This window comes from Amblyomma mixtum, chromosome 2 (genome assembly GCF_055824585.1).
Source record: "Amblyomma mixtum isolate Tamu chromosome 2, ASM5582458v1, whole genome shotgun sequence".
Taxonomy (NCBI): domain Eukaryota; kingdom Metazoa; phylum Arthropoda; class Arachnida; order Ixodida; family Ixodidae; genus Amblyomma; species Amblyomma mixtum.
Genome location: NC_143013.1, coordinates 93,798,772 through 93,824,698, shown reverse-complemented (window position 1 = coordinate 93,824,698; position 25,927 = coordinate 93,798,772). Strand labels below are relative to the sequence as shown.

Below are 25,927 nucleotides of genomic sequence, written 5' to 3'. Positions count from 1 at the left end.
TCGTTTTGGCTTACACGAAATTTTTCAGAACTAACTTCGTACGCCTTTTCTGGTCTCTTTCGGCGCAGGTTCCCCTTTGCTATTCTAAGGACAACTTTCCTTGGAGAATGACGTCATGATGCTCGTACACCAACAGTGATAACTGAATTAACGTTCGTTCCGTGATATGAGTTTTATGGTAGAGTATTCTGGTAATGTCCCAAACTCCTGGTATGTTTTGACGTTTAAGTGGAGAAATTTTCATCTTGATGAACGTGGCAGTGAATTAGTAGGCTGCAGTTTTTGCAGTAGTTTCAATGGGTGCCATCAATTATGGCGACGTAATGTCTGCGAAACAAGTGTTAGAGGTGAACTTCGATTTTGTGACGCCAGTCTCATCTAAGCCGAAAGTTTGCCGTTGCGGGCACTCGAGTCACATAGTTTACGCCTCAAAATGCTGCCAACTATAGGTGTTGTTTTGCTAAAGTACCTTAAGGTAGATTTACTGTTTGCGGAGGCAGCCTTAAAGGCCATTTTACTTACTGAAGCCGGTAACGGTGGGAGGAGGCGTTGCTGGAAATAGACAAGAGTGGAAGCCAAATGTCAGTGAGCGCTGCCTCTGGTAGCTTAACTGAGTTGAAAATACTTAAAATAATTTTCTCTGCCCCTTCACAGCCCCCAGTCTTAATCGAAACAGGAAGCTGAATTTTTAACAATTTTTGCTTTCGTCTTTTAGTCGTTGGTTCTCCCCCTGGCTTCCGAATACCAGAGAAGCAAATAAAACTTCTGCTTTAAAGGAACAGTGATCACAAATTGATGCTGGCCGCGGCCGATAAATTACCCCTTACTAAAGAAAAAGAAGAGGCCTTTAACGAAAACGGAGGTTTAAAGAGCTAGAAGTGGCCGAAATGTAAAGTAAGGACTGACGCGACCAGCCGTTTTCCACAACAGACTGCGATGACGTCAATACGGGGACACGGGTCTTTGAGGCTAAGCTAAATTGCCATTCAGCTCAAAACACTGATCAATGAGTCCTTTTTGGCATTGACATCACGAGCCCGAATCGGAAGGCGGAAAAGTTCTCCATCTTTAAATCCGATTTTTTCCAGCAATATAGAGTTCTTTTCGTGCCGAAAAAACATAAGCGTTGTTGCAAAGCACAAACAATGATTTTGTGCCGAGAAGAAAAAGAGGATGGATTTTTCCTCTCGGTCCTTTTTCCCACACCACTCACGTTACAGGCTGCAACGACCTGTAGTCCAGGTCAGAAAAATTACTTACGGCAATAATTGCGAGAAAAGAGCAGCCCCCGACTTTTGCTTTTATTTGTGCGACCGCTATATTTATATACACAATCAACTTTTGTAATATGCGATGATGTTGTGAAATGGGCCGTCTTTGAGTTATGCGCGTCAGAACTAACTATCCTGAATACAGCTGCCTTTGCAGCTGACATGCACGAAGTTTCGCGGACGAAGTTTATGTAGGCGTGTTCAATATTATCCGCCATAAACAAATGTCCGGGAGGAGCAAATACACGGTGTTGTCTTTTGAACACGCACTAGAGTGACGTCACTGTAGCATTTGGTTAAAGCGTTTGGTGAAAGGAACGATACATTTAGAGGAGAACCTTAAATGCAGTTAAATACGAAAGTTACGCCAGAAACCAGATGCCTCCATTTATAAGCTGTATGCTGCTGAATATAGTGTCAGATTTGTAACGACGCTGAATGAACGGCAAGAATCGATCATTTTCGTGGCAAAAAATTGGATACGGCTTTAGCCAGATTTCGCGTGCGCCTGTTCGTTAGCCTGAGACATTCGCAGAAATGGGCTTCGGAATAATCGTAATGCCAAGACGGTAGAAAATTTCCCAGCAAGCGCGTCTCACCCGCTTAACCGGTTTCTTTTATCAACCAGCAGAGACAGAACAAGTCACACATTAAAAAAAAAAAACATTTATCAACAAGGACATCCTTTTTATTATTCTACATGGTTAATGAGAGCTTCGCGAATAGCAGAACAAAAATAATGTAAACAATACCACTGCACTCATACTTTTGTTTCATAAACTGAGAGGAGTTGTGTCTTGCCACTCAGTACCCGTAGTCACGCTCCCTTCCATGCAAAACAATTGATGTCCAAGCCTGTCAAGTCTACTCCAGCAGCGGGGCACAAGCTTTGAGCTAACCATTACAAAATGAAGTCGCAAATCTTCGCAATAACAAGAATGGAGCACTGCTTCTTTAAAAAATTGAAGAAATAAAACCAAATTAGTCTGGCGTTTTGAACAAGTTGCCTCTCGTTTGTTCTTTTACTGTCATTTTTAACTGAAATAACTTTTAAAGAACTCTTCAGGCCTCCAAGTCACTTGCGTTGAAACAGAACTCGTCATGAAAGCGCGGAAGGCTTACATGATTAAGTTCCAGTTTAAAGGAGTTGAATGCTCAGGAAAGAGGCAGTTTTTATAATTATATTTCGAAATTTTACAGACTGTGCATTCAAGAAGTGACGGGAGAAGTATGCAGTTCCAAAAGAGTAATGAAAGCGCGTAATCACGCTCACTGGCGCCGAGAAACGATTTAAGCGCTATTATGTGCCACGTAGCAACATTATATGAAATAGTTTCTTGTGATGGCGAGTTGACCAGAAAGATGGCATTAGAGAATACGTGAAGACTCAAACGCGAAAGACTGCACAAATCTCACTCACTTGTGCGAGTTGCAGGCCGGAATGTCGCTGAAAGCAAGCAATTCATGTTAGCATTAATGAATGTGCGTTGGCACAGCAGCGTGAAATAAATTCTTTAAACGCGCTAAAAACTTATCTCATCTACAGGCGCAAATTTTCTGAACAAATACGCAACTTGGGGAAGCAAGAAATTTATGTATTTCAGAGGCTGCATTTCGATGAGGGCGAAACCGAAAACCTCGTTGTGCTGTACGACGTCGGCTCATGCTAAAATATTCCGGGTTGTCTAAATTAATTGAAACCCCTCCACTATGCTGTTCCATATAGCCCATATGTCACTTCGGGACGTTAAACCTCACAATCTAGAATTTAGTCTTAATAGATTATGCTCATGAAATTATTCCACGAAAACGAAACAGAAAAGTACAAATTTCAGTGACAATTGTAATATTTCTCATTCCGGAGAGTAGCAGAGGAAATTTTGCCAAAAGTTGCTCAAAGTTCTTTCGTCTTTTTTCATGATGAACCTACAACGAAACGGAGCTTCTGTTGGCCTAATTGAAAAATAAAAACACGCTTTGCTACTGCCTTTTGAAGGCAAAAAATAGCAACTAACTACGATCTAAAATTTCTACACACTACGAGCTTAGAATCTAGTACAGTTACTCACAGAACTCCGTTCCAAAGTTGAGTGTTGCTGCAAATACAAGCAGGGATGGCCGGTATTAGCATTAGGCATTACAGGGGCAAGCGAAGGTAGCAGTGGCAAAGCTCAAGCTGTGTGTTTGTTGCAGTATATTTGTTGAACTCTTTAGGGCGCTATGTAGTACAAAGTTTGCTCAAGTGAGCTTCATATGGCAATGATTTTTTTTGTTTGAAATGAATTTTGATTTGATTTGATTTATTTTTCATTTAAAGAAAATGATGGAAACTGCGGCAAAAGCTGCATAAAGCAGCATAAAGCAGCTCCTTCATGTCGATAACTGGGCTTTTTTGTGCCAATTAGCGACCTCATTAAGATAACATTTCACAAAACACTCAGCGTGGTGACACATCGTTTACCATTTTGATACAGACCTATTTCGTCACCCGTAATATCATTTTTTTTCTGTATTTGAGGCGCCTTGCTCACCTTCTAAACATAGACAATGCTGCCCCGGAGGCTCAGTGGTTATAGAGCTCGGCTGCTGATCCGAAAGACGCGGGTTCGATCCCGGCCACGGCGGTCGAATTTGGATGGAGGCGAAGTTCTAGAGGCTCGTATACTATGCGATGTCAGTGTCCCTAGGTGGTCGAAATTTGCAGAGCCGTATACTACGGCCTCCCTCATAGCCTCATTCGCTTTGGGATTTTAAACCCCCCCAAACCAAAACAATAATGTAAGCAAAAAGTGACTGCAGAACACTTGATGTGATTCTTAAAGTAATTCCAGAATTTCGATGTTAACATTTTATACCATTGTGGCACTTTGTACAGAGCATTGTACATGCCTGTAAAAAAGTTCATCATTCGTGTTTTGTAATAGAAAAGGCCTGGATATACAGTTTGGATCGACAAACTCATGTTTTGAAAAGAAATTACGAGCTGGCCCTGAAAGGGTTAAAACACAGGAAATCTTACCTCACTGTCTCTGGTCAACCTTACGTATACAATATGGCAGTAAGGCATATTACGACGTTTAGTAATTTTTCAGAAAGCACGTAAAACAACTCACTGTTAGCTTTGTTCTGAGCAACGGTGTTAAAACTCGTGAAACTCTTTGGCATGAAAGGTCAGCTGTTATTATGCCTTCTCTTCTTAGAGTTCCATTTATTTTTTGAGGTTTCTGTGCCGGCGCTTTGAATTTAATAGCTGGAAAGTCGTCGAAAGGGCAAAAAGCAGCCTAACCAGCTGATTACTGTGCTTCTCCTCAAAACCAGTTTACCAGCAATGTGGACAAGACAATGCTCAAGTCCTGTCCACTTCTTAGTTTGTCCTTGTCTTTTCGCTCTGCATTCTTTAACCATGATCACTGACCAACAAGCCCAAAGAGCCACTTTAGTTAATGCTCAAGAATACTGACTTAGAGCCAACTATTAACTTTCGCCCTGATAATCAACCATGAAACTAAAGCTGCCTCTCTGCGCTTCGGTCGCTTGATGCATTCGCGCTGCGCAAATATGCGAGATCAAATCCGTCCAGTTTTATAGACTGCAGTGCTCAAGTGCATGCATACTTCAGTCCAGGTGTTGTATTTTGTAGCTTTACATTTCATTTTCTTTTCGTTCAGTTGTGATTCGATGTGAGTCATGAGAACCATGTGAGTCATGATATGAATCATGACAAACATGTGAGTCATGGTGTGAATCGCGACTAAAGAAACAGCAGGTGGGGAAGCTAACGACCTGTCAGACACGACAGGTTTGGATGCGGCGCTGCCGCTAACCATTATACAACCGCCACATACAGTCCGGCTGTGCACTAGGAATATGTGTGGATCGTATTTAAGTAAGCAAGTGGCATCGTGGACGTGTTAATGTCAGCACCAGCGTGACGTCATCTACCATGGCCGACGTTGATGGGAGCAGCGACCAATAGCAGAAGGCAAAAGTATATAAAACGAAATTAAACGTTACAAAAACAGTCCCTGCAGTTGTCAGCACGGTGGTACATCCTAAACACTGACAGCATTGCTACCTTCTCACACAATGGAAGCAGGGCAGGGAGATAGAATTTCTAAGATGCTCACCAAATCGAGTCTGTGGTCTGGCTGTTGCTGAAAAGAAAAGAAAAGCAAGACAGTTACACGAAAATACTGTGTGGAGCAGACACCTCAAGCAAACGTTAAGTTTGAGATCAGGAATTTATCCTTTTTGTGATGCAGTGTTATCTATTGCGGGAATTATTTACCGAGCCTTGAATAAGCCCACAGGTTGTTGGAACTACGATGAGTGGTACAAAAGCAAAAATTATCCACAATCTAGTTGGTTCTTGTCGAGCGGACTCCGAAGAAGTTCGAGGTTTTTCGCGTTTTCCAAGTATGCTTCATTGCCGCTGTTAATTGGTGTTACTTGGCAAGCGCAGTAGTTTAGTTATGTTCAGTCGGTATTTTCGTGAATTTGCATAGAACTATTGACATGTCTTCAATATCCGTAGAATTTATAATATTCGTAATCTTTTCGTCGTTTTGTTTACTTCTTGCTTTGAATTGTGTTCGAATAGTTCTCAGTACAAGAGAAAGAAGTGAAAGTAGTTATCTGGCATATGGGATGCGTTTCTCGCGTTAGCTTTTTTTCGAATTGTAACCTTTTGTAGGACACCCCCGCAAATAATTCTGAGCGAGAGCTTGCTGAAATTCCCGGCAATCCTTTTGTGTTTTCCTTTGTGGTAAGGTAGGAGCAGAAGTTGTGCCAGGGTAAGTTACGGTAAGGTAAGGCAAGGTAAGGTAAGTTTTGGGAAGGTAGAAGGAATGACAACCGTTAGAATGTTTTCAAATAAGGATATGTTCTCGACATTTGCGCCTTGTACCCCGACAGTGTTTCTTTTTTTTTATTACCACCCTGCGCTGCCGTTTGTTGCAGTGCAGTGGTTTTACTCTACAACATGCCTTTCTCTCCTCCTCCTGCTGAATATTGATTCATGACTTGTTTTGCTGATATATCGACTTCTGACATTCAATCACGGGTCTGAATCAAATTAAAGCGTTGTTACTACGTCACATCGCTGTCTGAGGCATGTCATGAATTTGTTTCGTCCCATAGACAGATAGTTTTTGCCATTTACTTCGCATCGGGGTGGTGACAATTGTCATCTAGCTAATAAACTCTAGCGTGCAAAATTTCTTCGGATAAACAGCTAATGTTCTTGATCCTCCATCTAAACTACTCATTGACCTTGTCGCCCAATCCTCATATCTTCTCTTACTTGATTCTTCTCTTTTAAAATCGGCAGGCTCATACCTTGCCTCCTACCCGGACGGAACGAAATATAATTTATTGGTATATTTTCCGGCAGCGATAAATTATACTCACTTGTAGTAAATGACGTTCCAGTGTTGAGGGCACTAGCCGGCACTGAAAGAGCAATAAAGAAAGAGTGACACAGGGTCAGTTCTCCGCCAGCACACTAATCCACAGAGCTTGTTGCAAAAATACAAGACGAAACACGATGCCTTTAACATGCTAAATCACTTCATGCACTCATCCACCAATTAAAGCCACTGCTTTCGGCAACCAAGATGTTGAAACAGTTGCAAAGGTACTTGCGTATCAGATACTTGTATATAAAAACTGGTTTGTAGTCTCCATACAAGCTTTCGAGGTCGCTTTCTTTTGACAGAAATATATTCCTGCTCTGATAGTAGGAGAAAGACTGTAAATTCATTGCAGTATTTTTTGACATATTTCGCGCTGAGTTGGCAGTGTTCAAATGGCCGCATTTGATATTAATAGCGGTAAGTATTTCATTCTTTTCTGCCCGAGTATGGAGCAATTGCACTGTAGGAATTAAATGTGCAAATAAGTAAGCTGAAGAATTCCGAAATCTAATGGACTGTGCCGCCATGACTATAAAGCGCTTTTGGCTATCCTAAGGTGCGCTTACTGATGCCACGGCTTTTCCCTGATATATTTACCTATTTTTTCTGACACCTTGAACACCGAAGTGCTTATTTCCAGGCTCAGTAATAACTTAGATCTTTGCATTCTTTAGTTTGCACGGCGAACCTTGTGCAACAGAAGCGACCCTTAATACTTTTATCTGCGCACTTTAGTATCTCCATCTCACATATGCGAGAGAACTGCCTTACAGCCAAACAGAAACTTTGTCTCGGCTCTCATCTACAACTGCTTTATTTAAATACTGAAGAAAAATAAAAAATACTAGTTTGACTATTAGTGCAGATAAGAAAGATAAAGCGAAAAATGTTTTATTGCATCTCGTGTACCCACGCACCAGTGGATAAAGAACTTCACATACGAAGGCACTGCCCGCTGACAAAAATTATATTACGTTGTGACTCTTACCTGCTCTCAGTACTGGCTTATTGGTGGCACAGACTGCTACACACGCACAGTACATTTTTTCGGCACATTGCTCACAGGACCATGCCATATAATCCACCATGAACTCGCCATAGCGTGAGGATAGAGAAATCATTGAATCAAGAATGCAGATATTGAATTCCACGAAGAGCTCTGACCCAAAGGAAGTCTGTTGTGTTAGTTTTCGCGTTTACTTTCCCTTATCCTCGGCGAGCTCTTCTTAAAATCGACAACGTTGGTAAACCGCACAAAAATCGTAAATGCTGCACAGCTAAAGACAACGAACTGCTCTTGTTAACGAAGACGTTTGTTCAGGTTGAGGCCGTTGGCGACTGTACCTTATCGCTAAGAGACAGCGGCATGCTAAACGTTACACAAAAAGAGGCACGGCATCTGATTTGGCGAAGAAGCCAAGAGAAGTTCTGGAGCGCGGGCTCCAAGGACAGAGCAATCGCGGCGAACGTGGCGCGGCTATTTTACATATAACCGGCCCCCACGATTCCATAGGGCGCGCAACGAGCGCCAGAAAGCGTCCGGAGCTCGGTCATCCTCCCGACAGGAATTGCGTAATGGCATCCGCACATCTTCGTTTCCGCGTGTTTGTTCGTGCGTGTGTGAGGGAGATCAGCCCCGAAGACAAAGGCGACGCGGCCATGCGATCGCTAGCAGAGGTGGCGGAAGAAACTGAAAATAAAAAAAAATGGTGCGCTCGCCAATCCTCCACGCGTTTCTCAATGGTCTTGCGAAAGGAGGCTGCCGCTGCAACCGGCGGTTAAGCGTCCCGCGGAAAGGCGTCTTCGATGGGATGCTGTCTACATCAGAGCTGGGACTGCTGCTCGAACAGAGAAGTCCGATTGCCATGCACCTTCTTCTCGGAGTTTTTGACGGAACGCAATAAATAAAGCAGACAATTTGACGCCGGCAAGTGTGTCTTTCTTTTTTCCAGGCAGTACTGAAGTGAAAGGAAAAGAAAAAAATTCCGAAAAAGAAAGAACCTAAACGTTGGGAGAAACACACATCTCGACGACAGTCCAGGGAATCAGTTGTGACCCGAAGTGCGCGTGCTACTTGCATCTGAACGAGCCACTCGGGCCATGTGGCTCACTTGTCATTCTGATTTATTTGTTGGCCAATGGGTCTTCTTTGCCATTGGTTGTTGTTTGACGGACTAGCCTCGTTTCAACACGCGAGGCGCGCAGTAATAACAGGTGCGTTTCATAAAACGGGCTGATCACGGCATCTGCCTGTTTTCCCCTTCCGTGGCCAGCGCTGCTTGCGACGTCACATGTCACGATTGCGAGGCGACACCGAGATACCGCATCTCAGTGACAGTAACTGTGGCATTTTGTGCACGGTCATCGACACAAGGCAGAAGTGAATGGTGTAACTGGGCTTAACACGCACCCAGCCACCACCATGTGAAGCCGTTCCTAAACCATTGGCTTTCAGCCGCACTGAATGTTGGAGAGCGAGGCGATTTCTTTGCAGGCTGTGACAAGGACTAACCCTGGTTAATGCGGATTTTTCTTATGCATCAGTATAAGTAACCTTTTAGGATACCGGTGAGTGGTAAATAAACTACACTCCTAATTATGGGTCACCAAACCACTTAACCAGGTTTAATGTACAACTCTGGCGCAGGAGCGTTTAAACAATAGGCCGGTGTCGTCAGAATTGACACTTTAACATTGGCTCAGTCACTCACTAGCAGTTGAGTCAGTCCTGGGGGGCAGTCATAACTCTGCTAGCCCTCCCGATCTGCCTCTTAGTGCAATTAGTTTACTGAGCTTTCCCTTCCTTTCTCACTTTGTATTCGCCCACTGTGCCTTCCTTTCCTGCCTCCCTGTGTACTGCTTCCCCGGTAATCTAACCACCACAGATCTTTTCACCTGGTCGCGTAGCGAAGTTAACTGGATAGTTCGTTTTTCGCCTCATTCAGCTGAAGCCGTAAGCCAGCCTACACGTGTTTTGAAGAAGACAGAAAAAAGAACGGATAATCACACCGCACTCGCTACCGCCCGTGCGGGGAGTCGCGAAATTTGTACTACTGCGCGGTTATGCAGTAGGCGATATGGATGTTGCCACTTGACTTACGAACCCAGCAATCGAACTCTAACACGCCAATTATTGCATCAGCCGCTTAGAAATTGATGTCCACGACGCACCATACACTGCGGGCATGAGAGTGCATCCGAACGTGACCACGCGCACTGTACGAGAGTATGCGCGTATGAGTGCATGAGAGTATCTGCATGCATACGCACAGATGCAGAAACGTACGCCACGCATAAATGAAGCACACGCAAGGCAAGCATGCTAGCGCATATGCAGCATGAATCGGATGGGATAGTCAACACAAAGGCATGCAAATGTGGTCAATTTTGGCTCTTGCAGAAGATACAAGACAGCGAGGGTCCCAAGGGGCAAGGCATAATATGTGCAGCCGTAATAGAGAAATAAAACCGGTTGCATACCGAAAATGCGTCTTCTAGGAGCTGTAGCGACTGGAACAGTGGTACGGGCTGTGTTGATTGCATTGAAGGACCTCTCGGGAGCAGCTGCAATGCGACACGTAGAAACGAGCCGATGCTAGTGTTCTTAATATGCCGTTTGTTATGACGTGCAGATTAGTATCAGGTGCCATCGCTCAGAGGAACTTCATCCGCGATAAAACTGATAGATGCGTTAAATAATAAAGCGCAATGAGTCATGCGCAGAGTGTTCACACCTGTTTTGCTTTGAAAGTTATGTTCAGAAAAGCTCTTGACGCTCCTTTCTTTTGCAGTTTCTTTATGAGAACTCCTGGGTGAAAATTTTTGGGTGCTGGTAATACTGGATAGTATATCAAGACATGTAATCCAGTAATATGCGTTGTGGGGCTAGTTGGTTCATACTCAGATTTCTTTTATGCGCACAGAAAGACGACACAATAACACAAGGTCCTGTCTACCTTGTCTTATTTTATCGTCTTTCTGTGCGCATAAAAGAAATCTGAATATCAAGAAATCTTTTTATGTGCCGTTTTTGCCAAAAGTAACCGAGAAGCGGGTTTTGTTTCTTTGCCGTCTAGAGGAGCATTTATGACATTTCTTAAGCTCTAAATCTGTGTAAGATAAGGTGTAGGGAACCCCTGTCCTCACCTTTGCAGACCTTTTGGTCTTTCGGGATGCCCTACAAGCTCCACTTGCTTTTCAGAAGAAAACCTGTTGTCAGGTTACTTTTGGTAAAGACGGAACTTCTTTATGAATTGACTTAGCTTCCATGCTGAAACTTTAGGAATGAAACAAATGTAGACAGTAATGAACGTTTTAGTGAAGCACAGCAAGTAATGTTTTCAGTGGAAAACAGCCTAAGAATGCGATTGCAGAGCCTGAGTCTGCCCAATAGGGCGATTCTGTAGTATGGTAATGATATGGTATGCTATGAATGTTAGCTAAGCCAATCACATTTTTTTCTAAACGTTAAGCAGGCTTCTGCCTGGACTGCTGCGTACGTACTTCAAGCAGCATGCAATTACGAATGCCGCTACAAGGAACTATACCGTGATGATCATGCGATGCCATTTCTCACAGCATATGGTCGCTTCGCTAAACGAAGACACCTGACTTCACTCAGCCTGCTGTCATCATTACCCGGTCGTACTTGTCCTGTCGCCGGGACCATAAGAAAATAGACCGTACATAACACTCGGCCTCAGCAACTCTGCCTGCAGCTGTACTTCTAACATCGCTTTCTGCTATCTTGGTTTTATGCTTTGGATCTCTAGGTCCCGTCTGTTGCGTGAGTTGATATGGTACTCGGCCGTTCCACTACACAGCTCTTCAGAAACAACCCATTTTTTTAGCATTTCACTATCGAACACCACCGCAACTTAGTTCATGCTTGTTCTGCGCAAAATAAAACACCAAAAATATCTATTACCGAACTCACGCTGTGGAGCTGGCGTGGTATTTATGGGGAAAAATGGCGCCGGCTGTCTTGTTGCGGCAACGGGGCTCTGCGCACCTGATGGGCGAAAAAAAAGTCACCACAGTTAGATGGCAATGCTAAACGATAGCAGTTACATCAGAAAGTCCTTCCCAAGCACAAGTTCCAACGTCCCCGCAGATTATTTATTACACCTGGACCTGCATGGCGCTGCGTCCCGAATATATGCATTTAAATGTTTGGTACTTTAATATATAAATTTGGTTCTGTGATCTAGGGGATGACTGCAGTAGACAGATAATTTGGCAATCACCGAAAGATTTGTTATTTCTATATAGTAAGAAGCGTTCGTAAATTCAAGACCAAAGGTCAGATGGAAAAAAAAAAAACGTTTCTTTTCGCGAAAGATAACTTGTTAGCATCGGATTGAATGATGTTGCCCAAACCAAAGAGTATCTTAAGAGTAATAAGCTCACGGTACTCTAGATCATATATTACAATTCATTGAGAGTGATCGAGGTTGTTTTGGGAAAAATATTGAGGCAGGCACTTGTCAAGCTACTTGAGCAGAAGCTTCTCGAGAATTCCACGGAGTTAAAATTTGGTCGCTGGTAAGGCGGGTATGGGAGTGTTGCTGCGAATACTAAGTATGAAGGCCGACGCAAAGCCTCAGTAGAAGGCGATGTGCCTCACGTCGTCCTATACAAGGTAACATGCTAGTTGATGCATTAAGATAAATGATTATTCCATAGCGAGTAAAGGGCACGGAATATACATCAACCTTTGCATTTCTGGGACGTACGCGAAGCTTTTTGCGTCGTCTGAGAATAAGCAAATCCACTTAATAAATACTGAGAAACAACTTCGGTTTTTGGAAGCCTTCAGCGTCAATTCTGCCGATCATTAAGAAATATGTATGCAAACGCTTGTGACAGGAGATGAAGGGACCAAGAAATTCGTTCACTTCCATTTCCGCAATTTTTGGCTGCTATTGAATGTCACTGACACCTTTCTTTGTTCATATATTGTATTTTGTTTGTATTTTGTATGTATGAACGTTTGCATTTATGACCATATTTACTCTTTTCATGTATTCTATATCCTCACTCCTGCAATAGCCTCTGGTGGGCAGCAGTATGTACAAATAAATAAATAACTAAATATCAAGGAATTGGACAATGGGAGCTAAACCGGTGACATCGAACTTCTGGCATCGATAACTGAAGCGTCCAGCGTGGCTTTTATAGCCGCTTACTAAAGTATACTTATTCAGCTCGGCGGAAAGCGCTCAGCACCACAACATGCTCAGCAGGGATCGACAAGGCGCTTGGAAAATGATGGGTATATTTTATTTTTTTTTTGTTCAAAGGAATGAATGAAATGTAAGTAAAATTCAACGACGGATTTCAAACGTACACAAGCCCAGCTTGAGTAATCTGGTGCTGGCAACCGCAGCAACTCTAAAAATATGTGCCGACAGTGCGAACAGCACTTCTCACCAAAACTTGAATGAATATCTTGTTACACGTGTTACGAACGTTCAGCTTTCGTTACTTGTCGTATTTTGCTGATGGTGAGACACACAATACAGAATATGTTAAGCAAGTCTTCTGCTTTAATCACCTCGACTTCGTAGAGTGATACATTTTGTGAAATTCGATCAAGGCGAAATTCTAGAGGCCCGTGTACTGTGCGATGTCAGTGTGCGATGTCAGTGCGATGCCAGGTGGTCGAAATTTCCGGAGTCCTTCACTACGGCGTCTCTCATAGCCTGAGTTGCTTTGGGGAGTTAAATCTCAATAAACCAAACCATTTTGTGAAATCATTTCTTCATAAAAATGATGTTCACATTCTGAAGAAATCCACATACCTATTATTACAGCGCTTGTTTCCGCTTTCTGATTTAAGCCTTCTAAGTGTAAGTTTTTCAGCAGGGACATTTTTTTTCTGCTGACAAGGCACTGCACGTCGCCTACATACCCATGTGAGGTGTAGTTTCAAGACGTGAAAGAATAAAAACAATCATGATGGGTTTCTCTCCGCAGATATTTTGTAGTGCTCAGTCAGTCACTAAGAAACCTTCGGAGCTTAGAAAGAAGCCTTCTTATATTTCTGTTTTGCGATGGAAGCAATGGCACGACAAAAACAAGACGTTGGAAAAAGAAGACAACACGTGTGCGCACGCGCTCCACGAATGTCTATGGTAATGTGGAAAAATTCAAAGAAGCAACAAAAAGCAAGGCTGAGTTGAGAAAATAAAGCGGGAAATATACTCACGTTGCGATGGTGGCGAGGAGTTTGCGGGAAAAAATGGCGTCGGTTGTCCTGCTGTGGAACCCTGTGAACCTAAACAACACAAAAAGGTGCTGCGTCATTAGCCACTGGACGCCTTGCTGTAACCTGCTGTCTATAATCGAATACAGTCGGACCTCGTTATAATGAAACGGTTTATAACGAGATATCGGATATAACGAAAGACTGATGATCTCTATGGAAGCTCGGTCAACATGGGCTATAAGGAAGTAATTGCCGGGCCGCTTCGACTTCGTTGTAACCAGGTTCAGCTGTATAATTACGAGTTTGTAATCTTTTTACCAAAGAGCTTTCCTGAGAACGAGCCCTTTCAGGCCGGTTTCTACTCTAAGTTCCATAATGCAAGTGTTTAGTTAAAAAAAACAACAAAAGGAGAGATTCGGTGACTTAGCGACGAATTTCATCAAGCCCATAACGTCACTGCTTCCATCTGCTTTCCTCTGCAGGAAGAGAACTGCCTGCAGCTAACCGAAAGCTTGCTTTCACTAATTCTCGCAGGCGAATAAATGCTTTTAAAACACTCTTTTCTTCATACATCCTGCCTTCGTCGAGCCATGCCTTTCTGTGAAGCTGCATGCCAACCAGCCTAAGTAGCCGCTCTTCTCAAGTTCATTTGTGGTCTGCAGAATTCAGCCTGACTAAACTGCACTAGGACCTCTACTTATAACCCAACTTATACTTATAACTTCTGAGTCCAAACTAATTTTAAACATGCGAGAAATTACAGAAGCAGCAAAAAACAACTCGAACGAACGAAACGGCAAATATACTCACGTTGGGATGGTGGCGAGGAGTTTATAGGAAAGAACGGTGTCGGTTGTTCTACTGTGGCACCAGTGCCCTGTGAACCTAAAGAAGACAAAAATATGTTACGTCATCAACCACTAGACGGTTTACTGTAACGTGCTGTCTGCAATCAAATAGTTATAACTAGTTGGCCATCCTTTCAGCATAAAGCTTTCTGGAGAACCAGCCCTTTCAGAAGGGCGAGTTCGTACGACATCATTATAAGAAAAATAACTGCGCAAAAAGGACGGGACAAGGGAGAAGCACACACGCAGTTATGCATTGTTCTTATACTGCTTCTTTCGTCTTAATTCATTACTGCAAGAGTTTGTTAAAAAAATGCACAAGGAGAGATTCGATGACTGCAGCGACGAATGTCATCAGGCTGTAACACTTCACTGCTTGGATCTGCTGGCCCGTCGAGGACGAGAACTGTCGTGTGGATTACCGAGAGCCAGATTTGACTAAATTCTCGTGACGGCGAAATTCTTTACAAACACCCTTTTCTTCCAACGTACTGTTTTAACGCGATAGCATTAAAGGGGCTCATGTCTGAAAAGCTGGCTTCGTAGGCCGTGAGTGAAAAATCTATGAAAAATCGCCAGAGAATCAATCTAGGTTGCAGACAGGCCATCTAGGTCACGTGACCTTGAGACGTCATCACAACCTACCCACTGGATTGTGAGTATACTGCCGACCATGGCAGGTGGCAGTTCAATTAATTATTGGTCGCGAGAACTTGCACGCGCAGAGCAAGCGGTGGCTCTGTTCGAAACAGTCACCTGCCGGTGCAGTGGCGCATCGCTTAAAGCGTATCGCTTAAAACCGCTGCACCACTGCGCTAGGAGTGGAGTGAGGACTACCAGAGATCTATGAATGTGAAATAGAGAATGACATTCTGTATGTATGGGAATTAACCCATTAACGAAAGTCGTGCCATACCCTCTAGGCGGAGCTTATGTGACTCTCCGCTTTAGTCGCGTCATTCCTTCCTATGAAATCATGTACCGACCAGCCAAAGTAGTTGCTGCTCTCAAGTTCATTTCTGCTGCGCAACATTCGCGCTCACTAAATTGCATCAGGACTTTTACTAATGTTCGATCCCGGCCACGGCGGCTAGAATTTCTTTGGAGGAGAAATTCTAGAGGCCCGTGTACTGTGCGATGTCAGTGCACGTTAAAGAACCCCAGGTGGTCGAAATTTCGGGAGCCCTTCACTACGGTGTCTCTCATAGCCTTAGTCGCTCTGGGACGTTAAACCCCATAAACCAAACAAACCAACCAACTTTTACTCGTAACTTATCGCAATATTTTAACTCGTACACACGCGAGCACAGATCATCCGAGGGGTGTTTCGAAGTTGTTGGCGGCTTCTGACGACCCCGCGCCCCACCCGATGACTACACTACGAAGGCGGCGCGATGCGTGAAAGACGGCCGTTGTGCACGGGGTGGTCACCCGATCATGGCAAGAGCTAAGCGGGTAACGTGATCAGGGCTGAGTATGCGCTGCCCATGAATATACATGCATGGGGTGGACACGTAACGTGCTACACCAACAAAGCTCAATCAGCTAATAGGGCATAGACAGCTGCGCTGTTATGCCCATAGTATCATGGAGGAGAAGTGCTGCAAACCATGATAAATGAGTTAGAAAGGCAGAGCAGAACGGTAGATTTTAAAATTAACCTGCAGAAAACCAAAGTAATGGTCAACAGCCTCGCTAGAGAACAGCAGTGCACAATTGGCAGCGTGGTGCTGGAAGTGATAAGAGAATTACGCCTACTTAGGGCAGGTAGCGGCAGCTGATCCAGATCATGAGAGAGAAATTCGAACAACAAGAATAGGGTGGAGCGCATATCGCAGGTTCTCTCAGATCCTGAATGGCAGTTTACGAATATCCCTCAAGAGAAAAGTAAAGTATACAACAGCTGTATCTTACCGGTACTCAACTACGGGGAAGAAAAGTGGAAGCTAGCGAAAAGGGTTCATATTAAGTTAAGGACAACGCAGAGAGCAATGGAAAGAAAAATAACAGGTGTAACGTTAAGATATCCCAAGCAGGCAGAGTTGGTGAGGGAACAAACGTGTGTTATGACATCCTAGTCGAAATCAAGAGAAAGAAATGGGCTTGGGCAGGTATGTAATGCGAAGGCAAGATAACAGCTCGTCATTAAGGGTAATGGAGTGGATTCCAAGAGAAGGCAAGCGGAGTAGGGGGCGCCAGAAAGTTAGGTGGGCGGATGAGATTAGGAAGCTGGCGGGGATACGGTGACCGCTGTTCGCAACGACAGGGTTAATCGGAGAGACATGGGAGAGATCTTTGCCTTGCGGTGGGTGTAGCCAGGCTGATGATGATGATAATTACTGTGCGCCTGTGGGGCCGAAGTACTGTTGAAAATGCGAAAAATCAAAGAAGCAAAAAAAAAGCCAGGCTAACGTCAAGAACGCGCTGATAATTATACTCACGTTGCGATGGTGGCGAGGAGTTTATGGGGAAAAATGGCGTCGGTTGTCCTGCTGTTGAACCAGTGCTCTGTGAACCTAAACAGCACAAAAATATGTTGCGACATCAACTGCTGTCTGTAATCGAATGGCTATAACGAGTTTGTCATATTTTTAGCATAAGGCTTTAGGGAGAATCCCCCCCCCCTCCCCCACTATTTTTATTCTGTTTTTCGTGTAAAAAAGAAATTATTCGATGACTGATTGATCAAGCCTGTAACGTCACCAGTTCTATCTGGTGGCGCGTCGCGGAAGAGAACTGGCCTCAGGATTTCCGAGAGCCAGCTTTCATTTAATTCTCTCAAACGGAGATTTTCTTTTCGAACACTCTTTTCCCTCCATCAGTGCCGGGTCCTAGACTCTGAAGAGCCACATGACTAGAGACTGCGCATTCTCGAGAGAATCCTGTGTCTGACCCATGGGATCAGTGCCCATGAGTCAGGCATGTGTCAGTTTTCAAGCCAACAGGTGAAAGCGCAAGTTTGAGTTTACAACATGCTATGCCAACAGAAAATGCCGGCAACGAACTATTAAGCATCGAACAAAGCATCTTGTGGAACTCTCGCTGTTAAAGCATTACTTCTATTAGTTACGGCCCATAATATCTTCATGCACAGAAGCACCTGATTGGCTATTTGTTATGAGGTTAGAAGACGTACTGCCAGGCTGGAAAGCGAGGCGTGGCGCAGGCGGCAGGGCTTGCAAAGTTGTGGGCCGAAGAATGGGCACAGTCCTCGCAGTCGTAGGTCTCTGCGTTGTGAATCTTCGTGTCGTTGGTCTCTGGGTTGTTGGCCTCTGCGTCGTGGGTCTCTGGGTTGTAGGTCTCTGTGTCGTGGGCCTTTGCGTCGTGGGCCTTTGGGTCGTAGGTCGCTGTGTCGTGGGCCTCTGCGTTGTGGGTCTCTGCGTCGTAGGTCGCGGCGGGGTGGGCCTTTGCGTCGTAGGTCGCGGCGGAGTGGGTCTCTGTGTCGTAGGCCGCTGGACTGTGAGCGGCAGGGTTGCAGGCCTTTGCGTCACTGGTCTTAAGGTGGTGGTTCTTTGTGCTGTTGGTCGGAATGCCCCCGATGCTAGAGGAGGAGGCCGGAACGTTGCTGGCGGTGGCGGTGGGGGCGGTGGAGGACGGGAAGCTGCAGCGTGGACGAAGTTAGGACATGCAGAGAAGAGATGAAAACAACTCGGGCGAAGCACAAGACTTCCATTAGGCTTAGTCTTCGCAGCATGGTACCGTGAATTGTTTGACGCAATAATAGCTCACACTGACATTAGGCTGCGGCTTTTGCCTCGAGTGCAAGCGGAAATCATGATTGACCGGTGAATCTTATCGCGCACAGGTCAACATATAATTGAATACTTCCTTTAGTGGTTGGCATAACGAGGGTGCTTGGCTTGAACATAAGTTCCTGAAAGCTCTTGCGTTAGGAGTTATTCGGTGGTATCAGCATTGCGATATGCAAAAAATGGCGAACTGTCCAAATTCGCGTTATTAAAAGAGCAGCGTTATTAATCATGTGCGAATTTCCGCAAACGTAGCCGCTATTAACTTTTATTAAGCTACGGAAAGTGCTGTAGGCTAATACACTGAAGCAGCAATACCGTACTCTTGGAATACTATTTATGATATAGGTGTTGAATGCTTAAAATGAAGAACGCTAGCATTTATTCGGGAAGTAGTGGAGAAGGCTACGTAACTATCATGTGTCGCAACTGATGGCAGCTAGGTGTGCCAGTCCCAGCTTGTGCCCGAAGAGACATAAAAAAAATGCTTTTGTTAGGTTAGTGATCTTGACACGAATGCCTTAGAGGCGCATGTTTGAACGAAACTATTTCAGCGAATTTCCTCCGACGGCGCACGATTGCAATTTAATAAACAATTTGTGCTTACCCCGATTGCTCAAACCGTTTGCGCCGGATTAACTGCTTATGCGTAAGCCGGAGAACAACCGCACAATTTGCGCCCAACAAAAACCGAAAGCTGCGAAAATTGTCGAAGTGTTCATGCGTAATCCCAACTCGATCTTCTTAATAGTCCTTACTTGTGGGAGCTGCGAAGCGAGGCGCCGTCGTTGGGCTCGTAGCTGGACAAAAGAGAAAGGAAAACGCACAGCATATTAGTGTTCAAACATCACTAAATAAATGCGGGTGTATAGTGTTTCCGAAGTGCCGTATCGTTACCTACTTATGTGAACTTCTAAACTTTACGCATGAATGCGGAGTCGCCCAATTATTATCGTAGGAACTTACCTCGGTATCTGGGTTACTTAGCTGCATTTTGTTCTGTGAAAGTTTTACGTAAAATTGCTGGACAGGAGATGAATTAATCAGTGTAAGTGCCGCCTTGCCCGAGGTGTTTCTTAATTGTGACCCTGCTTTCCGTCGCGTTTTCAAACGAAAGAGCCGTCACTTGCGCCATTCAGCCTCGGACATATGGATGACCATACCGGGATAATTGCGTGTCGAAGCCGCATTCAAACTTCCAGTGATTTGAGAAAAAATGGACAGGGCTAGTGCCTCGGCGTCTTTTGTTTAGCGCGCTTCGTACCCGTATAACTTAGGGTGACAGCTAGAAATATCTGGCCTGGCGGGAAGCGACAAGCCATGAGATTTAGAGCACACGGATTAAAATTTCGATGAGAACTCTGTTGTTCCTCGCTCAAGGCCGAATTCACCGAGGTTAGTGTAAAAGGACGCGCAAAACTAGGGACAAGAGCGGAGATTGAACGGATGCGGGAGTGTTCCACGGAGTAAATTAGCGCATCTCATGAACAAAGAAAGGTACAAGCCATAACAGCCCTTCGTACGGACAGTTTTGCTAAAGGTTCATTATAATGAAAAGATCTACGTTTATCTAGAACTGAGAGAATCCGCTGCCCCTATCTGTTTGAGAAGGGACTAGTGTACCGTACCCTGCTTTTATATGCAGGATGTTGCATTGTGAAGTTTCTTGAGGACTCAGTTTGTAATGAGCTTTGTTAGCTAAGGTGCATGCTTGGTAGTGCCTGCTAATACTTTCGCTGCTTAGCATAAAGAAAGGAAATAGCAGTTAGGGTGTTCTAAAGTCCGCACAGCCTTGGCGCCAAATTTTCCGGCTGCAGTTAAGTGATGGTGAATGACTGTAATAGAACAAAAATAGTTAAAATAGGTGGCATCTATATTTATAAAAACTAACCTATAATGCTATACACTTTTCAACAGCCTGAACTTAATTTATACCAGAGAAAACGTAGTTAACAACGCGGGTATACTGTACTCCTGAGAAGTTTATTTTTGCTCAGAAAAGTCACTAAGAAGCATTGTCGAGCGCATGTCCCAAAAGAAAAGAAGGGAGGAAAACGACCAGAATGGTCGTGCAGTAGCTCGAGCACCCATACTGACTTGATTATGGCCGTTACTCAGCAACACGAAGGGCTTTCCTGGGCGTAAATAGCATAGCTCTGGAGCGCCTTCAGTTCGCGATGTTGGATTATATATAACTAACATGCGCTTCCTAGAAAAACAAATCATTTTATTGGATAAAAAACTCTCTAAAAAGCGCATTTGTAGCAAGTGAGTAATTATCCACTAGCATCCACCCAAGCGCAGCCGTATGGCTACAAAAGAAAGGATCAGTTCGCTCTCGCCCTAACATGCGCTCGCTGTCCCGGTTAGCTCAGTTGGCAGAGCGATTGCTTCGCTGAAGCGGTGGTCCCGGGTTCGAACCCAGGACCAGGACGAATTTTTCTTCCACTACCAAGTTTGTGTGGAAGCTATATGGCTACGCTTTGATGGATGCCAATGAGTAATTACTCCTTTATTACAAATATGCTCCACCTCGTGGGATTCCCGTGAACATTTTACCAAAAGGTGCATTTGTAGATCAAGTATATCAGTACGTCAGAAGCACGACCTGTGGCTAATACCCGAGGCTCTTTTGTACTCAACTGCAGTCACTGAAAGAAGAGGCGAAAACAATTACAGTGCATGATTAAAGGCAAAGAGATTGATGGTTCCAGGTACCGGAAATTGCGAAGCGTTATTTTTAAAATTTAAATGACTTGGGAATCTAGGCACACAGTGTGTCTAACTCGAGTATATGTAGACAAAAGAGGAAATTCTGAGTGCATTTCAGCCAACTTTTTCCTCGCGCGTTGAAGTCACAACAACTTGATGACCGAGCGCCGGGTCTCACAGAAGGCTACAATTAGGAGAAGTTATAGCGCACTGCTGTCATGAAGGGGTTTTTGTAGCAGGAGCTATGCTTTATATTAACAGTGAGATTTAGCGCTGAGATTGTCTGAAGCATAAGAGCATAACATCCGTGGAAAAACATCCTTGAAGACCCTATTGTCGACTAGCCAGTCAGGCATTCACACCTATTGTTTGACACTTTGCGAGCTTCATGACAACTTCTTTGTGGTTGCTTTTAGTGATGCACACACAGATTTTGGGAAGAAGGAGGAAACGCTCTCCTATTTTGTATTGTCCTCCCTGGATCACATAAAAATGCCAGAAAATTACTCGTGGCGGTTATTTTCGCCTAGAATATGTTTTTAGCTAATGGTAGCGCTTAGCTTTCCTCTGTGCGTGGCTTTGCTTGGTGTTTATTTCTGGGTGGCCATTATGCAGAATGCTCTGTTGTTATTGGCTTGACAAGCGCTGGCGCAAAACAAGTAGATAAGTTCGCGTTAATAATGTGGTTACTTCGGCATACCAGTCCTTTCTTTCGTAGGTGGATCAAGATGGTATCAATTTTCCTGCTTTGAGAATCTGGAATAGCAGGTACGGAATGCACGAGCTCGTGGTGGGACACTGGGAAAGAAAGAAAGGCGCTCTCATTCTTTTAGCCTGCCGTAATAGAGAAGAATTGAAGGAAATAGTTCTAGCGCTAGTCACTCCCTGCATTTTCTGCGCCATCATGATAGCGCGGAAGTGCCAATTCTTAGCGCCAGCGTAGTTTGCCCCCTTTTCGCCCCTTTGTTCCAAGCAAAGCTCTCCAGGCCTCGGCACACCCTCTGCCTCCGACGATGCATCCTGTTCCGTGGGAACTTACGGCTAGCCGTCGCTTCATTTAATCTCGACATTTTGCTTGCTTTTTGTAGCTCTTTTTGGTTTTCTCAGGAACGCCAACATGTCAATTACTTACGGTTGCCAGTGAAGAAAGGTGGTCTTGTCACTGAAAGAGGAAAAAAAGCGACCACTAAGCAACGAAATAAAATCTGAGAGGTACGGTTTTTTGTCGTAGCAGATTGCAGCGCAATGCTTGACACTGTTAACACGTCCATGAATTTGTTTATACTGGAAGAGACCAGCGATTTTCACTCACATGCCCTTAATTCGAACTTGATTCGAAGGATTCATGTTTCAGCTCAGCCGCACTTGCGCGAACTGCTATCCTTTCTGTTCCGAATTTGATTTGTAAATTTTGATTTGAAGTTCACGTATCCATAAAGACCTTGTGAGATACTACTGTTTCTTTGAGAGTGAAACTGTAATATTCACTTTTGTACAACTTTCCATGAACCACGAATAGATTTTCGGGTATGTGGCCAAAACTAACTGATATAGAACAAAGATTTGTACAGTACTCACCAAGAACTGAAGGCGTCCTTCCTCCAGTAACAGCTGGAAGTAGATGGTAATGTTGAAATAATGTTCTAGGCAGCACAAAAAGGCTAAATGTAAATACAAAGTCATCCCGCACGTAGCCACTTACCGAATCTGTTGTCAGGCTTTGCTGAATCTGAAACAGGGAGGGTAACATCCAAAAATGTAAGCAAAATGCCAAGAGTTTACCGTGGCAAGATTGCAAAACGAGCTTAAAGAAGTGAAGTTAGAGTGACATAGAAAGCGAGGCTGGATGGAAATCACCGTACGTTCCTTCGCTTGTTTCAAACTTTCGATAACATAACAAGTGAATGTAGCCGTGTGATCGAGCCACAGCAACAACACTACAGCTGGAAGTCTCGGAAGACACCGGACCAGTATTGCACCGGCTTTAAAACATCAAGCACTCTGTCCAGCTCTGCCATCACACCGGCCATCATGGACATGTTTGTGCAGCGGGTGTCTATGCTGGGATGATGGTACCGTGTTGGGTTACCTTCGCCCCGACGAATCTGACTTAGAATACGAGAGTTCTAGAAAGCCGCATACTTTTCGCTCACAACTGCATACATACAATAAGGTGACTGTTAGTTGGTCCTCTTCCTGCGTGAAATGTACTGAGTCCTGAAAAGTTCAAGTTGATACACTGATATGTCTGAGACTGGTGCTAAAGCCGATGAAAAGTACCGCAGCTACTGATACTAAATTAAGTTGCAAACTTTGCTAGGCACCGAACATAGAGATGTTTTGGAAGTCCGCTTTGAAAAAAGAGGATGTTCTAAGCGGTACGTCATAGATTACACTGACCTCCGATGTTATCCTATGACCATGACAAACTTTCCTTTAAATTTTCATCTTCCCATCGTTATTTTTTTTTTGTAAGAAAATCTTCAGGCAATCAGAACTTCTCCTTTCCTCTCCTATTTTCGGCTTTCAAGCGTGTAGAGAAACGAGCACCTTTCAAATAGGCCAGAATAGCGCTTGACGCGTCGATTTGTAGTGTTTCGAATATGCGGCAAATTCCCAAGGATGGCAACATTTGGAACTCGCTGTTCGCGTGAGTTGCGCTATTGAATCGTTAGGATATGGCAATAAGTAAGTTTCATTGCGTTTAACTCATTGCAAATGCACACTAAAGCGTACCGTCGCGGACAGAATATAAAAAGCATGCTTCGGCAGTTAGTCTTCTGAAACACCGACTACTGAAAAGTAACGGAAGCTTTATGAATATAGAAGTAATATTCACTTCTGTCCTTTTACATAAAGGAAGCAGACATTTCTTTTTACCTTGCTCAACGCGACAGAAAAGTTTGAGCGAGGAAGCGTGGTTCATGTCATTCCGTCCGAGACAGTACAATGTCAAATGTAACACAACTTCACCACCAGCGGTGCCTTTGATAAAAAGCGGCGGCCGCCATACTGGAACCTGAGAAGTCCATCACTACAAACTCGCGCGATAAAAAGACCTTGCCAAGTTCATCAATCCTTCTCAGAGTAATTTGGCACGAGAGTGCCCCATTCTTTTCCCGGTCAACACAGGAAGCAAACGCTTGGGGTTGCATCTGTTTCCATTACAGTGCCTCTTCCCCTTGGAGAACGGCCATATTTTTGGACCCAAGGTGATCATCTCGCTGCTCGAATCTGCGCCTGCAAAAGCGAGCATTCGTTCGCCTCCAGGTACCATATAGATTTTTGGCAACGAAAAGGCCCCGCTCAAAGAAACAATTAGAGACACGCGACTGGGAAGTGAAGCCGAGAGCTGCGGCACCGTTGCTCGCAGACAAGCCAGCAGCGTATGACCCTCGTGACGCCTCAGCAGGCTCCAGGCAGTTAATCATACTCTGGAGGCCTCGACTTGGCTCTGCCACATTCTGTCATTAACGAAGGTCGCGCGTTCGCTTCCTCGGGGAATTCGCCTGTTCTGTAGATATTGTATTGCTCCAGGGCGGGGGATGAGCACGATCAGGTAAACATTAACTTTTTTTGCAATTGTTTTGCACTCATGCCACTTGGTGAGTGATGAAGCGCTGCAGCTTGTTCGTGTAACCCGTTGTGCCAGTTGTTGTTGTTGTTGTTGTTAGCCTCTGAAAAAATGGCACATACCCGCACTGGGGGATCGGCCAAGAATCGGGAGGTAAAGGTTGCTATTCGCCTGTACATAGTAAAGGCAAAAGAAAAGCACACGGGAGAGCAACACCGGGGGAGTCTACCACAAGGAGGGCAGGGAGTGAAAAAAGGTAGGAGTTTGGATTGGAGAGAGAGAGAGAAAGAGAAAAACAATCAAGAAGTGATTAATACAGAGTGTAATAAAGCATAGAAAAGAAAACACTGTAAGCTTTAGCAAGGCAGTCGATGAGATTCCAGCAAGAAATTTTTAGCAGCGTGACAAACAGAAATGTTGCTGAACCCAAGCGTGGTGGCGCCAAATGATAGCAAGAGTGGGCTGCTCAAACTAAGGCCAAGATGCTGTAAGGGCAACTCCAGCAGTCTTCTTCTCAAAGAGGTGAAACGACGACAATGGAGCCAGTTAGCAGTGCGGGCTGGGCACTTTTATTTTCTTTCTTTTCACTGCCCGATCTAACGTTTGTTTGTTCGTAAACAGCGCGCTAGGTGGTGTTAAGCGCGCCCCCACCATCAACGAGGGCTGCGGCAGCAATATTATCTCATGCAGGTTAAAAAAATATAAAACGTAGTTGAACCCATCTTACGGAAACGTTAACTTTCGGAGCTATTGTTCATGGATTATTGATTTATTTATACTTTCACTATCGTCGGTGATTGCGCTGGCAACCATTCAAGAAACAAGCACTTGAAATTGCATCAAGAGGAGTCTTGCGAATTCTTCATTCGGCTATACATACGCACGGTAGTTATACCAACAAACAGTGGCAGTGCGTGGGTACAGTGACAGGAACAGTTAAAAAAAAAAAAACAGGAAGTCGAAATACGCAGAATATGTATAAAAAATGCATGATCATAATGCGACTTACTGAATCGGAAGTCAAATGGCGTTGACCCTGCTGTAAAACGAAACAAAACAAGAAAAAAACAAGGTGAAAACACAGATATCTTCTCGGTGGGTCCGGTCGCTCGTAGCTAGCGGATATGCAACTGGGAATGATGAATAGAT

General features: G+C 44.3%; 1 protein-coding gene across 1 annotated transcript in view; it reads right to left on the bottom strand.

The window, feature by feature from the left end:
- LOC149360202 (uncharacterized) overlaps positions 1-25,927 on the bottom strand; it is a 73,600-nt gene that overhangs the window by 10,670 nt on the left and 37,003 nt on the right. The window contains exons 6-21 of the mRNA XM_089572207.1: positions 25,788-25,817; positions 22,907-22,933; positions 22,783-22,815; positions 22,337-22,366; positions 19,251-19,292; positions 17,880-18,344; positions 17,185-17,259; positions 14,706-14,780; positions 13,896-13,964; positions 11,622-11,696; positions 10,166-10,249; positions 6,681-6,722; positions 5,399-5,425; positions 3,341-3,367; positions 2,692-2,718; positions 523-552 (exon numbers count right to left, since the gene is read on the bottom strand). Coding sequence (XP_089428333.1) covers positions 523-552; positions 2,692-2,718; positions 3,341-3,367; positions 5,399-5,425; positions 6,681-6,722; positions 10,166-10,249; positions 11,622-11,696; positions 13,896-13,964; positions 14,706-14,780; positions 17,185-17,259; positions 17,880-18,344; positions 19,251-19,292; positions 22,337-22,366; positions 22,783-22,815; positions 22,907-22,933; positions 25,788-25,817 — 1,158 coding nt within the window. The remainder of the gene's footprint in view (positions 1-522; positions 553-2,691; positions 2,719-3,340; positions 3,368-5,398; positions 5,426-6,680; positions 6,723-10,165; positions 10,250-11,621; positions 11,697-13,895; positions 13,965-14,705; positions 14,781-17,184; positions 17,260-17,879; positions 18,345-19,250; positions 19,293-22,336; positions 22,367-22,782; positions 22,816-22,906; positions 22,934-25,787; positions 25,818-25,927) is intronic.